This window comes from Tetrao urogallus, assembly GCF_951394365.1.
Source record: "Tetrao urogallus genome assembly, chromosome: 9".
Classification (NCBI taxonomy): domain Eukaryota; kingdom Metazoa; phylum Chordata; class Aves; order Galliformes; family Phasianidae; genus Tetrao; species Tetrao urogallus.
In genome coordinates, this window is record NC_136822.1 from 2013573 (window position 1) to 2030326 (window position 16754).

Genomic DNA, 16754 nt, shown 5'->3' on the forward strand with positions numbered 1-16754 from the left:
TCATTTTATAAAGGTAAATAAATGCAGGCAACAGATTCAATGTTCAAATACTGAACAGTATTTCATATACTGCTTCTACCCTGTACATTTTCATATACCACGACAAAGCTGTGAGTGAAAATACTGGCTCAATATTTTGAGCCAAATGTGAAGTTTTTAATAGAATCATTACTATTAAAGCTTAAGCTTTTATTAAAACATAAGTGAGATAGCACTACATGACTTTCTTGAAGTGTTACCTTCTGATTCTCTTCAATTTCTGTTCTGAGGTCCATGGAAACAACTGTTTTTGTTACGGCTCTGCAGAAATAAAAACATGATGCTGTGAATCATCATTCTGCTTATGTAGTGAATAGATTACTTATCTAACTAACCCATTTTTTGTAACTTAAATATCAATACATTTAGTTCCTTAGCATGAAAAGCTACAATCAGAAGAACTTGCATTTCGTGGTACCATTAAACACTTGGATGCGCTGTTTTTTCATATATATGCTCTTTAATATATACAAGAAATATATATAGTTTTCATATATCTTATTATTTAATATATATTTAATTCAAGAGAACATAAAAACATTATCCACATGCAAACTGCACCAAGAAAGACAAGCTTTTGGCTCTCAGTGTCTAGTTTCACATTAACCCATAATAAAAGTGGGCAGCTTCTACAGCAGTAGAATCTGACAGCACAAGACATGGGGATTTCACTCCTTGTGGGCTCTTGTTCCTTTCCCTTCACTGGATCTAGTGATTGCACCACCATGGAATGGGGCAAATTTAGCTCACAAATCTGACCAGAAACCAGATGACAGAAAAAAGCACACCTCAAGAAACCATAAGCAACTAAATCTTTACATCAGATATTAGAGATGAGACCAGAACTCAACTTCTTTTTACTCATAAGTGTATCTCCACCTGCTCAAAAAGGAATAGCTCCTACATACTCATCTTCACACCCCAGGTCATTAAACCTATCAAAAGGAATCTATTTCTCCATTGGTTGGGCAGGCCAAATTATGACCGAAATTCTTTAATTTGAGTATGCTCATGTAATTGATGAAGCACAAAAAGCAGTGGAATGGCACATCAATGTCTGACACGAGGCTGAGTGAGCAGTTTGCCAAAGGGGATCTCAGAAGAGTCATTCAGAGAAAAGGTTAAGCCTAAAGCCTCCAAACAGGAACACTATGCAATAAATTCTTGAGGACTTGAAGCAAAAGGGGCAGAAGCGTTTCACAATAATAGCAGAGCTGGTTCTGTTAAATTTACCACCAGTTCACACCAAGTGCCACCAAAGAGAAATGCTGTGAGACCCTCTTTCAGCCATAAGCTGAAAAACAGTGCACAAACATTCCCCAGTGGTTGCTTCCAGCTAAACAGAAACACAGACATTAATTAACCCAACCACTGTTGCCCATCTCGCACTGTGCTGAGAAAAAAACAGACAATATCCAAAGCATTCATCATTAGAATCACCTGGCCTTTGTAGGGAAGTTCTGACTCAGATCTTTCATGACCATCAAAGCATCCACAGGAGGAGCAGCCAAAATGCGTGCAGCAGATTGGAAACTTAAATCTGCAAGTGAACCAACAGTAAGATGAAAGAAGCCAATGCACCCATCTTACATTTGACTTGCAACATTTTTGCTTATTAGTTACACATAAAACTCATTTTCTGTCTTTATATTTCCTTTGCTTTTCTGCATTTAGCAGGTGATACAAGAAGTCAGTTTCAGAGCAAGTGGGTTTAATACACTTCACAATACAGAAAGTAAACCTCACTTCAGGAGTCCCATGAAAGAAACTTTCCAAAAGCCATTTCAGCAGGAATCAGCAAAGAAGCTTTAGAAAGCCCATACTTTCCACTGCAGGAACTTACAGTCAAACTCTCCAACTGAATACAGTTGCTGCTGCTTCATTTGCACAGAGCACAGGGAGATAGGTTTACTTTAAGTTCTGACAGTGCAATATTGAAAGTCTTACACAGCTTACCTTGTAACTGCCACACTTTCAAGGGTGCCATCTCGTTGGTACTTTCCACGAGGTGTTTTCTAAGCTCTTTCAGCTCTTCAGTCAAGTCAGGATACAACTGCCTAAAAGGGAACGAGGGTCAAGCAATTCTATAGCTTCCTGTAATTAAGTCTGCCAGTAATTCAAATACACTAATATACAAAAAAGCATGCTGCTAACACATGTGGATCACCCAGATATTTAAATAGCAACAAAGCAGATCAGCAGCTATGCATCAAGTTACTCAATATGACAAACAAAATGCAACTGAGCTTTACCTTAATTTCCCAAAAAGAAATCCTTGCACCTCATCAATAGGGTCATCTTCATCTATTACTGTAGCATTCACATCAGTGCCTATGAACACACAGAGAAGAAAAACACTGCTGAATTATTCAGAAACAGCTCTCGTGTGCTTTGATAAGCTTACCAAAACGCTCCGCAGTAACTGAAGAGGAAAGAAAGGACGCTTGTCAACCTGTACCCAACTGTACTAACTGCACAAATGGACACAGTAACTGCTGAAATAAGATCAGGGTGGATTGTTTACAAAGAAAAGCTTAAGCTGAGAAGAAACCTCAGGGATGTAGGCACTGCAAACTCAGGAGGACCTAGGAGCTCTCAGGACACTTTGTAGAGAAAATGACAAACTCCAACCATGAATGCAATCCTGATCATATAATCCTGAGCATAATGACCTAATTGCTGGACACAGATCAGCTCTAATCTATGTGTTTCATGCTCAAATCCAATCAAAGTCCTGACCTTTTGAAAGAATGATTGCTTCTGGACAGGCAGAAAGAGCACAGACATGCACGGAAGGCTGCATGCAGAATACATCCAGAATCAGACAGCAGCTGGATGAAAGCCATTCACCTCTAATTTGCAATACAATATCAGTGCAGCTCATTTTGCAGCTCATAGCAATGCAAGCAATTTGTCCATTTTACAAATAAGGAACCAATAGTTTCTTTTGTCAGTACTCCATACCACTGCAGGAGTTCTGATCTGTAAGCAGAATCTGATTAAACTGCAAAACCCTGAAGAACTCCATTTAAAATATGAATCCTATTCTTCACAGCTATTATCTGTTACTAAAAGAAGTGGAGGGGGGAAAACACCAAAAATCCACAGCCAAAAAAAAAAAAAGTTTTTTTTTTTTTTTTTTTTTTACTTTATTTATGAGTTCAGTTAAAAAAAAATAAAGCAGAGATTTCCATTTATCTCCATATACACATATATGTGTGTATACTTGTACACGTACACAGTCACACAAATTACCCCACTAAAATAAATTTGGCAGGTGCACAGCTGTTCAAGAAACAGAGGACAGTACTTTACAGAAGGAAAAAAAAAACCAAAAAACAAATGCACAGTGTTCTAAATCCTGTTTTTCCCCAAAAACAAGAACAGGAAACGTTCTACTCTGAGGATGGATACGCTAAGTAACATCTGCTCACCTGGTGAAAAACTGGTCATGTTAATTGTGCTCTTACTAAGATCTAGTCCAGAGTCATGACACCATTGTGCCAACCACAGATAAGCAAGAGAAGTGCCCTACTGAATATATGATTGAATCAACATAGAGAGGAGGAGGTGGTGATTTTGGAGATGTCAGATCAGAAAGAAAAGTATCTGCACTTCAGTCAAACAGCCATTTGTTTAAAAAAAAAAACAAAAAAAAAAAAACCCAGCAAAACATATATAAAATTGAAGCACCCACATTAGTTATTAAAACAAGAATTCACCTTTCACCTTTGTATCATCCTTGGCCTTATATTCGGTACTTTTAATAGCCAGTTCCACACCATAGCCAGAGAGGTAGACTTTTTCCTTACTGGGATTCTGCAAGGAAAAGCAAACGTTGCAATATTGCTACTCATTGTTTTGATCTACAAATTAAAAGCTGCCATTTCCCAAAGCTTCAAAATCCCAAGCTGGTGCTTTACATCTAACTGGTCAGTGATGAACACAGTGAGTGAACTTCCAGTACTGTGTTGTAATAGCACAACCATGCCAAGACCAATCGTGCAATACAACTTCATTTCTTGCTTCAGTACCTCTCCCAGTGATAATAAACAGATAATTGTTAAAAATGAAAGCAGCACATGCAGTGCAGGACTACATTAGGTTTAGTACCATTAAATGATATTCAGAAAAAGGTCATCTCTCTCCAATTTCTCTGAATTGTTAAAATCAGTTCTATGGTTATGGGTTAAGGGAGGAAGATAGCAAACAGGACAAGTCACACTAGGAGCAGTAAGTGGTTCTGCAACAAAACTGCCTTTTATTTGAAATGGTATCCTAAGGTTAATCTCTGCTCTTCGTACCAAGTGACTCAGTTGGCCAAGCCATGGAAAGATCCAATTCTGATTTCCTAGAGCAACATTTTTCTAAGTTAAACTCTGTAGTTTCTCTGGAGATCAGCTCTGCATTAGGAAAAACTAAATGAGCCTCTTATTTAAACAGTCAGGAGATAAAAGAGTCTGTATTGCAACGAAGCAATAAACAGTGAGTATGCCAAATAATGATGAAGCAGCAATGCATTATGCAAGTGTCAATTTAAGGGAGCTAACTGAGATCGCTTTTCCTTTTGGCTTCTCCTGGACAGTTACTCTTGCCTGCTTTACCTGAGCATACATACTTACAGCAATATAGTGTCTGAGGACATAAGTGATTTCTCCTGCCTCAGCCTTTGCAACAAGCAGCTTATGGAACCTGTAGAAATCCTCTGTGCCAATCTCAGCATACAGTATGACAACGGGACTTTCGGGGTTGGATGCTGGGTACGTGTGGTCTCCTTTGAACAAAAAGGGCTTTGGCCTAAGAGCAAACATTGAAGATGATCACAATGTGATTCGTACCATTTCTTTACTCAGTGCAAAGTTCACAATTTCTTTTTCTCATGTTTAAACATCTTTTCTGCCTTCACAGCATACGTATGCAATACCAGGGTTGGCAGCACTAGATGCAGTGCTGATAAGACTTTGTTAAAAATGGACACATGGAAACACATCAAATAGCTAACTGATATTTTGAAGCTCATACAACACCCGGGATGTGAACTGTTGAGTCCCAGCCTGACCCACTGATTGAGCACCTGGGCAGCCCTGGGAGCACAGGTGAAGGCAATTCAACTGTGATACAGGAAGGGGGTGCAGCCTGGCTGCACCTCTCTTACATCTCATTGAAGGGCTGACCCCCACTGGGGAAGGATCTCTTTCTGGAGATCCAGCCTTGGTGAAGCTTTCCCTGCAAACCTGAAGTCAAATTTTTGCTGCAGAAACTTGCTTCTGAGCAGGTAGGTCTGTGCGGGCAAGGGATCGGAGTAAGAAAAGGCCAACCAAAAAGCTCTTTTCAAGGCTTTTTTAAGGCTTTTTTAGGACTTTTTTTGAGGCTAACATCAGCACTGCGCTTGAGCTGGGAGCTGACAGCTTGTGGGTGGGCTCCTGAGTCACTAGGGGTGGACTGGCACATTAGCAGCAAGGTTTAAACACCCACCCACACCTTCACACCTGATAATAAGCCTTAAATAGCTCCTGGGAGTTCCTGGGGGCTCCACGAGTCACATCAGGTGAGAAACCACTGTTTCTGTTCATTGGGAAAGGGGAGGTCCCTCCTTGCTCAGGAGACCAGATTTCCTTGACATTCTCTGAGACCACCAGCTGAAACATGGTCTCCACTGCACAGCGGGCTCATTCCAAGAAGACTGTTGCAACCTAGACTGAAACCTTAGTAAGAAATGCTGCTGTTCAGGCCTCTGGCTGCAGGGAGTGCCTGAGCTTACTTCTGCCTGGGGAGCGTTGCAGGGACTTAACCTGTGCGAGGTGTGAGCAGGTGGACGAGCTTCTCAGCCTGGCGGTGGAGCTCGAGGATGAGGTGCAGAGACTTAGGACCATCAGGGAGTGTGAGCGGGAGACTGACTGGTGGAGTGACTCACTGGCTTACCAGAGGGAAGGGCCATGGGGAAAAAAACCCCAGACAGCTGGTGGACCCCCTACCCTGTCACAGTCAGACAGACCTCACTGGTGAGGAAGGTTGGAAAAGAGTCCCGACTTGGTGTCACAAGAGACAGCCCTGCCTGCCCAGCCCACCTCCACAACTCCCTCTAAGCAACGGGTTCCAGATGTTGGAAGTTGAAGAGGAAGTGACTGGAGAGGTGATGCAGGATCAGCCTAGGAGAGAGCCCAGGGCAAGGCAGTCACCCCATGCCTTGAGACTGCCTCTGATAGTAAAGAAAGAAGGGTGGTCGTGGTGGGTGACTCCCTTCTCAGAGGAACGGAGGGCCCCGTATGCAGACCTGACCCGGGCCGCCGGGAAGTGTGCTGCCTTCCTGGGGCTCGGGTCAGGGACATAACCAGGCAACTCCCAAAGCTGGTTATGTCAACTGACTATTTTCCACTACTTGTAGTTCAGGTGGGCAGTGATGAAATCACTCAGACAAGCCTACGCACGATGAAAAAAGACTTCAGGGGTTTAGGGCGTTTAGTCAACGGAGTGGGAGCTCAAGTAATCTTCATGGCCACGTGAGGGATGGGCATGTCATCCATGACAGTCAGTACAGCTTCATCAGAGGAAGGTCATGCTTGACCAATCTGGTGGCCTTCTATGATGGAGTGACGGCATCGGTGGATAAGGGAAAGGTGACCGATGTAATTTACCTGGACTTGAGCAAGGCCTTTGACACGGTCCCCCACCACATCCTCATCTCCAAATTGGAGGGATGTGGATTTGATGGGTGGACCACTCGATGGATAAGAAACTGGTTGAAAGGCCGCAGACAGAGGGTGGTCATCAATGGCTCTATGTCCAGGTGGAGGCCGGTAATGAGCGGCGTCCCCCAGGGCTCTGTCTTGGGACTGGTGCTCTTCAACATCTTTTTATCAATGACATCGATGATGGAATCGAGTGCATCCTCAGCAAGTTTGCTGATGACACCAAGCTGAGCAGTGCGGTCGACATAGTTGAAGGAAGGGATGCCATTCAGAGGGACCTCGAGAGGCTAGAAAGGTGGGCAGGGTGAACCTGATGAGGTTCAACATGGCAAAGTGCAAAGTTTTGCACTTGGGTTGGAGGAATCCCAGGCATCCATACAGGCTGGATGGAGCGGTCCTTGAAAGCAGCCCTGTGGAGAAGGACCCAGGGGTCTTGATAGATGAAAAACTTAATATGAGCCAACAGTGTGCTCTTGCGGCTCAGAGGGCAAATGGGATCCTGGGGTCCATCAAAAGAGGGGTGGCCAGGGACAGGGAGGTGATTGTCCCCCTCTACTCTGCTCTTGTGAGGCCCCATATGGAATACTGCATCCAAGTGTGGAGCCTGCAGTACAAAAAAGACAGGGAGCTGTTGGAGAGGGTCCAGAGGAGGGCCACTAGGATGATCAGGGGACTGGAGCACCTCCCCTATGAGGACAGGCTGAGGGAGCTGGGCTTGTTCAGCCTGGAGAAAAGAAGGCTGGCAGGGTGACCTCATTGCAGCCTTTCAGTACCTAAAGGGAGCCTACAGAGTGGAGGGGAATCAACTCTTTGAAAGGGTTGATACGTGTAGGACGAGGGGAAATGGTTTTAAGTAACTCTTTGAAAGGGTTGATACGTGTAGGACGAGGGGAAATGGTTTTAAGTTGAGGGAGGTGAGATTTACGTTGGACATCGGGGAAATTCTTTACCCAGAGAGTGGTGAGGTGCTGGAACAGGCTGCCCAGAGAGGTTGTGGATGCCCTGTCCTTGGAGGTGTTCAAGGCCAGGTTGGATGGGGCCCTGGGCAGCCTGGTTTACCATTAAACGTGGAGGTTGGTGGCCCTGCGTGTGGCAGGGGGGTTGGAGATTCATGATCCTTGAGGTCCCTTCCAATCCTGGCCATTCTGTGATTCTGCTCTATACCTTCAGGGCCAACGAGGGACTCCGAGCACAATAGAAAAGCACAAGTGATGAGTAATTGTCTCAGAGGTTGGTGTCGAACCAGAAACTTTGGGTTCTTTGATCATGGGGCAGTTTACTCGGCCCCTGGCCTGCTGTCTGCCTGTGGAACCCACCTATCTCAAAGGGGGCAGCAAATACTAGTGCAGGAATTAGCAGGGCTTATTGAAAGAGCTTTAAACTAGCTATGAAGGGGGAAGGGGACAAAACAGGCCTCTCAAGAGATGAGCCTAGGGGAAAGATGCTCGAGCAGGGGATGAGGCAGATGGCTCGTCTGAAATGTGTTTATGCCAATGCATGCAGCACGAGCAACAAGCAGGAAGAGTTGGAAATGGTTGTGAGTCAGGCTAATTATGACCTTGTTGCTATTTCCGAAACATGGTGGGACCACTCCCATGACTGGAGTGCTGAGATAGATGGCTACAAGCTCTTCAGAAGGGATAGATGAGGAAAGAAGGGTGGTGGTGTGGCCCTTTATATTAAAGACTGTTTTGATGTAGAAGAGCTTGGGGTTGGGAATGATAGAGTGTAGTGTCTATGGGTAAGGATCAGGGGGAAGGCCTGTAGAGGCGGCATCTTGGTGGGGGTCTGTTATAGACTGCCTAATCAGGACAAGAGATGGATGAGGCATTCTATGAGCAGCTCGCAAAAGTCACGCTATTGCCAGCACTTGTTCTGATGGGAGACTTCAATTTCCCTGATATATGTTGGAAATACAATATAGCACAGAGGAAGCAGTCCAGGAGGTTTCTAGACTGTGTGGAAGATTGCCTCCTTACACAACTGGTAGGAGAGCCTACCAGGGGCTGTGCCCTGCTGGACCTGGTCTTTGCTAACAGAGAAGGACTGGTGAGAGAAGTGAAGGTTGGGGACTGTCTTGGGCACAGCGACCACAGAATTGTAGAATTATCCATTCTTGGGGATGCCAAAAGAGTGGCCAGCAGAACTGCCTTGTTGAACTTCCAGAGGGCAGACTTTGACCTGTTCAGGGAGCTTGTAGCGCGGGTCCCTTGGGAGTCGCTTCTCAAGGGTGAAGGGGCCCAGGAAGCCTGGACGCTCCTCAAGACCGAAATCTTAAAGGCATAAGAACAGGCTGTGCTGAGTGCTGTAAGGTGAGCCACAGGGAAAGACGACCGGTGTGGATGAGCCAGGAATTACTGTTGAGACTCAAGGAGAAAAAGAGAGTCTACATCCTCTGGAAGAAGGGACAGGCTGCGTGGGGAGATTACAAAGAAGTAGCTAAGGTATGCAGGGAGGAAGTTAGGAAGGTGAAAGCCCAACTTGAGCTCAGGTTGGCCTCTGCAGTAAGACAATAAAAAATCCTTTTATAAATATATTAATGGGAAAAGAAGAACCAAAGATAATTCTCATCCTATACTTGATGCAGCAGGGAATGTGGTCACTGAAGACAAGGAGAGGGCTGAGGTCCTCAATGCCTTCTTTACATCTGCCTTTAACAGCCAGATCAGTTATCCTCTGGGCTTTTTATGCCCTGATCTGGAAGTCTGGGACACTGCACAGAATATGCCCCCAGCAATTCCGGTGGAGACAGAGAACTCCTCCTCCATCTGGACTGTCACAAGTCCATGGGACCAGATGGGCTGCACCCTCGGGTGCTGAGGGAGCTAGCGGGGGTGATTGCTGAGCCCCTCTCGGCCATCTATCAACACTCCTGGTAAACTGGTGAGGTCCCAGAAGATTGGAGGCTTGCTGATGTGACTCCCATCTTCAAGAAGGGCAGTAAGGAGGATCTGGGGAACTATAGGCCTGTTAGCCTGACCTCGGTACCAGGGAAGGCTATGGAGCAAATCATCTTGGATGAGATTGCACAGCATGTACGCAGTGTCCAGGGGATCAGGCCCAGCCAGCACGGGTTCGTGAAAGGCAGGTCGTGCTTGGCCAACCTCATCTCCTTCTATGACTGGGTGACCAGTCTGGTAGATAAGGGAAGGGCTGTTGATGTAGTCTTCCTAGACTTCACCAAAGCCTTTGACACAGTCCCTCACAGGCTTCTTCTAGGGAAACTGGCTGCCCGTGGTCTGAACAGATATACACTTCTTTGGGTAAGGAACTGGCTACAGGGCCATGCCCAGCGGGTCGTGGTGAATGGAGTGAAGTCCAGCTGGTGACCCGTTTCAAGTGGTACTGGGGCCCATCCTGTTTAATATCTTTATTGATGACCTAGATGAGGGCATTGAGTGCACCCTCAGTAAGTTTGCAGATGACACCAAGCTGGGAGGTGGTGTGGATCTGTCTGAGGGTAGGGCAGCCCTTCAGAGGGATTCAGACAGGCTGGACCACTGGGCCAAGGTGAATGGGATGAGGTTCAACAAGGCCAAGTGCCGGGTCCTGCACTTTGGCCACAACCCCATGCAGCGTTATAGGCGTGGGGATGAGTGGCTGGATGAGTGTGAAGAAGAGAAGGACTTGGGGGTGTTGGTTGGTGCTCGGCTGAACACGAGCCCACAGTGTACCCAGGTGGCCAAGAGGGCCAACGGCATCCTGGCCTGCATTAGAAACGGTGTGGCCAGCAGGAGCAGGGAGGTGAGCATCCCCTGTACTCAGCACTGGTGAGGCCACACCTCAAGTATTGTGTTCAGTTTTGGGCTCCTCACTACAGGAAAGATGTTGAGGTCCTGGAGCGTGTCCAGAAAAGGGCAATGAAACTGGTGAGGGGTCTGGAGCACAAGTCTTACGAGGAGCGGCTGAGGGAGCTGGGATTGTTCAGTCTGGAAGAGGAGGCTCAGGGGAGGCCTCATTGCACTGTACAACTTCCTGAAGGGAGGTTGTGATGAAGAGGGATTTGGCCTCTTCTCCCAGACAATGAGCAGGACGCAGGGTGATGGCCACAACTTGTACCAGAGGAGGTTTAGATTAGACATGAGGAAGAACTTTTTCTCTCAGAGAGTGGCCAGGCACTGCAATGGCTGCCCAGGGAGGTGGTGGAGTTGCCGTCCCTGGCAGCGTTCAAGAGGCGCCTGGATGACGTGCTGCATGATATGGTTTAGTGCTGGTGGTGGCAATGGTGATGAGGAGACGGTTGGGCTGGATGATCTTGTAGGCCGTTTCCAACCTTGTGATTCTATGATTCAGGGACGAGCCTCCTCTTCCCTTCCCTTACAGCTCCTTTCTATCATGTTGATCCTTAGTCATTACACCTCTGGTGAAATCCCTTTTCCCATCGCTATAATACCTTTTCTTAAAAGTTATCTGTGTCCTTTAAAATTTCAGTTACTTTTATTTTGTGATTCAGAAGTTTTGTATAAAAATAAAAGGCTAATAGACCAAAGGATCAGTAAAAGCTAATTCCAATCAGAATTAGTACGAAATAATAGACTACCACTTCTATGCAAGAGATGGATACATCAAAACTGATGAAAACCAGAAACTGACTCATGACAGTCTCCCTGCAGCAGTACAGCTGGAATGTCTTTTAAGATCTAATGTAGCAACTGGAAAAGAAGCAAATACCTTTCTGAAGCAGTCTTCAGAAGTGTTCCAAGAGAGTTGTATTCGCATGTCTTCTCCCCATGCACAGCAAAAAAAAGGGCACAACCCTTCAGTGGAGGCTCATCTGCTGCTATCTGTATTGAAATATTTGCAGTAATAGGTTGAATGTTTACCCTGAGAACAAGGGAAACTGAAACAGCACAGCTCTATAGTAATTGGTCTCCTTTCCTATTTATTATATAAATTAACCATGAGGTAAAAGTCACAGGACTGACAAATAGATCTTAAATTTTTATAGTTATTTTGTCAGCTTATTGCTCTCAGCTGATAACAGTTCCCAGAACAGGAATTGGGACCCACAATTGCAAAGGGTTGGTATTCTTCGTATTATATGCTAGAGACCACTACATGTATTCAACAGAAATGATAAAATGATTCAAGACAAAAAAAGAAGATGCCTTCTTCTGCTTGCTTAAAAAAAGCACATCATAATGAATGGCTTGCAATAAACTGCATGGCCACCACGTTTAACAAGGAAGACAGAACACAACAAACTGCCCATTACAGGTTCTAATCACTACGAATACACACTTGTGGATGTACAACTGAATAATGGGAGCATCACTAACACCATACGCATCAACAGAGCCATAACGATGTTCTTCAGAAGTCTCTGCACATTTATGAGTGCAGTGGATGTGCAAACATCTCAAAATCCCAATTCTTTAGGCTGCTGTAGACAGATGGGCTCCAGTCTGGCACACAACGAAATCAGCACATACCTGTGCACCTGAGCTCAGCTGTACGAAGCACCAGTCAGCTTAACAGTCTGTTATCTGTGACACAGATGGCTCCTTCCCAGAGGCCTTACCTTAATGCTTTAGAAAACAGTGGAGGATTTCTCCCGTGCTGTACTGACCTGCTGAAAAGCTTGAACTGTTGCAGAGTAAGAACGTAAGGACAAGGAAAACTTCAACAGATTCTGCTGTAAAGGTGACAAGCTCTGGGAGGCCACCTTCAGAATTTCGTGGTAAGCAGAATAATCACTGCCTGCAAAGCCAGAGTACAAGCAGTTATCCTCCTATATCACATCCCCACTAATTGAGATTTATATCAACAGAATCCCACTGGTGTTAATTGAAAATATGCACACCACCTTTCCTCCTTAATTTTCATTACAAGTGCCACAAATGGATGGGAGTTAACTTCGTCCATGAGAGAACATGGACACTCATATACATTCCTAAGCATGCAAACAGGAGCAGGGAAACAGTTAAGAACTTCAATTTAACTTCAGTTTAGAAATAAAAATACCAATAATATTTTATGCTTGATGTGGAGACAAAACTTGGAAGTAAAACAGTTATCTGCCACTGCTTTTGTCAAATGGACATCAAACACCTTGAGCACTTCCACAGCAAAAACAATACCAAAGTCAGCCCTCCCTGATTTTTACAATATTGTACAATGGAAGACAAAAAAAAAAAAAAAGAAAGCTTTATTTTTCAACCACAGCCATTTCCAGTGGTGATTAAAAAAATCATTATGAGAACTTACCATCATGTTCAGGTGTCCTAATCTGCTGACTGGCTTCAACAAAATTCCAGAACTTTTCTTGACTTTCTTCTGACAGAAATTCACTGCAGAAGAGAGGACACAGCTAAGCCCATGAGTTCTGTCACAATACTGACACCCTGCAAAGCTCCACAGAAGGTCAGCTCCCACCATACCTTCACCCTCTGCACAAAGCTGTATATTGCTACAAAAAAAAAAAAAAAAAACAACCAGACCTGGAAAGCTAACAACAAACAAAGCAGTGAATAGCAATGAATACACAAAAGAAGCTGATCAGCACTTGTTCATCACTCAAAGACTGAAGTGCACATTCTGGGAGCCCTTCTCCCTCCTCCACTTGTTTTAAGCAGACATTTTTGTTTACTTTATTGCAACAAACTACAGCTGGTTAGAGCTACTGGCTTAAGTGGTGTGGGTTTTTTTTAAGCGAGCAAAAAGAGAAGTCGCAGACAGCTTCAAACCATGACATTGTAATCCCCCCTGTATTAAGTACATGGTTATAGGGGCACAGAGAGCAAAAATAGCTCCCTTGTACCATTTCATATGCCAAAGGATGACAACACGAGATGTGAAGCCCACCAGGCACTGCAGCAGCATATGTGCCTGTCCCAAGCCCTTCTGACCTACTCCAATAGGCAATGTTGAGATGTTTAGGTACTGAATGGCAGTGCTGGGTATGCCAAGCAGCAGGAACGACTTGGCTCTGCAGTGCTGCATCACTCTGGAGTTCACCTAAGATGAACAGAGCTACCCAAAGTCTTGGAATGTAATGGTCAGGTTACAAACCAAGCCTTGGCACATAATTATTACTGGATTCCTATTTGCTGATCTTCTAGGTGAGCTTTCCTACTAAGCTCCCTCTAAAATCCTTCTAAGTTTCTCCCCCCACAAATGGTTGACATTGTCAGGAACTTTAAATCCCAGCACCAGCACCTGAGTTTTGCACTTTACAGCTTGAGGCCTTTTCAGTCTTGAAACTGAAGGTCTACAGAGAAGGTTACAGAAGAGCAGTTAGTTTCACCCAAGGTGAAATGTCAATTTCAATTGCTCAATGTCAAGCCCAGCAAAATGCCCAATGCCTGAATATTTGCACATGAACCAACCGTGCCAACACAGGCAGAATTCCACATATGGCAACACCTCTACACAATACCAAATTCATCACACACACAATTGCACAAGCACCACGAAGTCCTGCTTTGCCTTGACATCATCAGATGCTTACACCATGCAATGAAATGACTGGGACCTGTGAAATTCCAAGCAGACAGGCAGGGGGGAGGCCAGCATTTAGCACACAGGCCTGTGTACCATTCTCTTGTAACTGATTACACAACATATCTGTTCAAAACATTGTCTTATAAATAAAATACAGTATAATCTGTGACTTCAGCTTGCCCATATTCACTGACAGCGTGATACAATTATTTCCCTAACTTAAACAACACCTTTAAAAAAGGATACAGATCTTTAATTGGAATAGATCTCTGCAGGTACACCTGCACAACTCACAAGAACAAAGTTAAACTTGAGCTAAACCCATGCAAGGAACACATACACCTCAAAACCAGCAGTCATCACCAGAGTTAAGAATGCAGGCAGAGGGCAGCTCCTGCCCAAGCCTGTATGTCAAATGGACCTGACAGGAGGGAAATAGAAGCAACTGCCCCAAAAGCTGCAGCTCCCCAGGGATACAGCTGTGTGTAAATGCACTTGGATGGGAGCAGATGGGTTTTTTTCTGACTGATGCTCAAGGCTTAATGTATTAAGAGAGAGCTGCCTCTACACAGACACAGAACGCAGGAGCAGGGCTGTGTCACCAGAAACAGAAGATCAACACCTCCAGGTCAAACTGGACACTAAGACACCATGCAGGACTGCTTACAACAAAGCTGATGCATCACAGAATCTTTAAGAGTTGGAAGGGACCTCTCAAGGCCATCTAGTGCCCTGCAATGAACAGAGACATCCACAACAAGAACAGGTTGCCCGGGGCCTCACCTTGAAAATAGTAACCATGTACTCTTACATATTGCTTTATACTCTGTATATCTCAGTATACTCAGTACGTTCTGATTTGCGATTGAAAATCACAGTGCACTGACCTTGTCTCAAGGAGCAGAGGAGTTGAAGACCACTTTGTAGTTAGAGATGTTGTCACAGCCTTAGAACCTCCTTTTACAAATGAGCAGCTGAACCAGACCCCCAGAACTGCAGTAAGAATTCCCATTTTATAGCGGAAGTCTAAAAAAGATGAAGAAAACAAGTCAGCTTTGTGCTGCCTCTTTTTCTAAGTACAGAATCTCACATATCCAAATATAATACGACATTTTAAAATTGGGTGGCCTGTAATAATTCAGTTAATCACAGTCCCACCTGCATTTACAAAATTAAAAACACTATGGGGCCAGGAAAAGAGAAAAATTATTTTAAAATCCGACTCCTGAACTACAATCCAACCCAAATAAATTCCTGCCTCTTTGATGTTCATGCTTTTAAATAAAAGTGCTTCTCTTCTGGGACACCCACATCACATGTAACTCGCTTTACGGTGTACTACAAACAGGGAGCCTTTGAATAAGGTGGAACAAAAAGCTACTTTCTGGGGAAGTAAAATCGCATCCTCCATTCACACAGACACCCCCATGGCCACACAAACCGATGTCAAAGGAGTCGGGCGAGGTCAGGGTCCCCAGTCAGCCCCTTATGCTCTGCTGCATACAGCACACCTCTGCTCCAGGGAGTGAGGAAATGCCCATTGCCTGCAGGCACTACATGCCACCGGGATCAGAAGCTGGAACAGGAACAAAGTGACACAGCTTACTGTGAGAAATGAGACAACCAACTGCCAGCACCAGCACCCCCACCTCAAAGTGACAGTGCATAGGCATATACACACACACATCATTTCTTTGCCACTCACACTAATTCCATGGCTGTGTTCTATGACCACTCATCACAAGGCAACTATGGGGGACTTCCTTGCCCACAGCTTCCACAAACCTATGGAAGATGGCAGTTCTCATGGCAGCTTTCTACTACAGCCAGTCAAAATACAGGCCTCTCTCCTGACTGCAGTGCATTTACTGCACAACCCCATACACCCTTACTTTGTAATCCCTATTTTTCTGGATAACGCCCTTCACAGTTCCTCTCAGAACAGGGTGCTTCTGAGAATCACAGAAACCGAATACAGAAAGGACCCCAAGGGCCATCGAGCCCAACTCCCGACTCCACAAAGGACCAACCTAATCCCAACTCCGCGTTTGAGGCGCTGTCCAAGCGCTCCCTGCCCAGCCCTAGCGGCACACAGGCACACGTCACCCCATCCCAAGCACCGAGATCCCCAGCCATCCCCACCCATTTCCAGGCCTGCCTGCCTGCCTGCCTGCCTGCCTGCCAAGGGATCGCGGCCCCGTCCGCCGCGCGGGTCGCCCCGGTAACCTCACCTGCCGCCGGCCGCCACGCGCCCTTCCGGCTCGCGCCGCTCCTGCCGCTTCCGGGCACCGCGCTTCCGCTTCCTAGCGAGAGGCGCCTCTCCGCCATAGAGTTGTGAAGGGCGGAGCAGAGCGTCACCGCGCCGCCATCTTGGGGCGGGGCGCTCCGCTCCACCCTCCTGCTGCGAGCAGCCCAGCTGGGAGCGGAACTCCGTCGCTCTGGGAGGCGCTTTAGGCAGGGCGCGGGGCGGACTGATGTGCCGGTGGTGTTACCGCGCCGAGTGGAAACAGCTCCCGTTGTGCCGCTCTCACAGCCGCCCCTGAAGCCGCGGCCCCCGGGGACAGGCATCGCTCGGCTCCTCCC

General features: G+C 45.8%; 1 protein-coding gene across 1 annotated transcript in view; it reads right to left on the reverse strand.

Annotated features, from left to right (window-relative positions):
- The window catches only part of UGGT1 (UDP-glucose glycoprotein glucosyltransferase 1), a gene marked incomplete at both ends in the record, with an annotated part of 43381 nt that extends 26882 nt beyond the window's left edge, over nt 1-16499 (reverse strand). The window contains 11 exons of the mRNA XM_079539888.1: nt 240-300; nt 1480-1579; nt 1996-2096; nt 2292-2370; nt 3762-3858; nt 4662-4836; nt 11400-11508; nt 12294-12428; nt 12936-13018; nt 15059-15197; nt 16346-16499. Coding sequence (XP_079396014.1) covers nt 240-300; nt 1480-1579; nt 1996-2096; nt 2292-2370; nt 3762-3858; nt 4662-4836; nt 11400-11508; nt 12294-12428; nt 12936-13018; nt 15059-15197; nt 16346-16499 — 1233 coding nt within the window. The remainder of the gene's footprint in view (nt 1-239; nt 301-1479; nt 1580-1995; nt 2097-2291; nt 2371-3761; nt 3859-4661; nt 4837-11399; nt 11509-12293; nt 12429-12935; nt 13019-15058; nt 15198-16345) is intronic.
- Nucleotides 16500-16754: the final 255 nt, after the last annotated feature.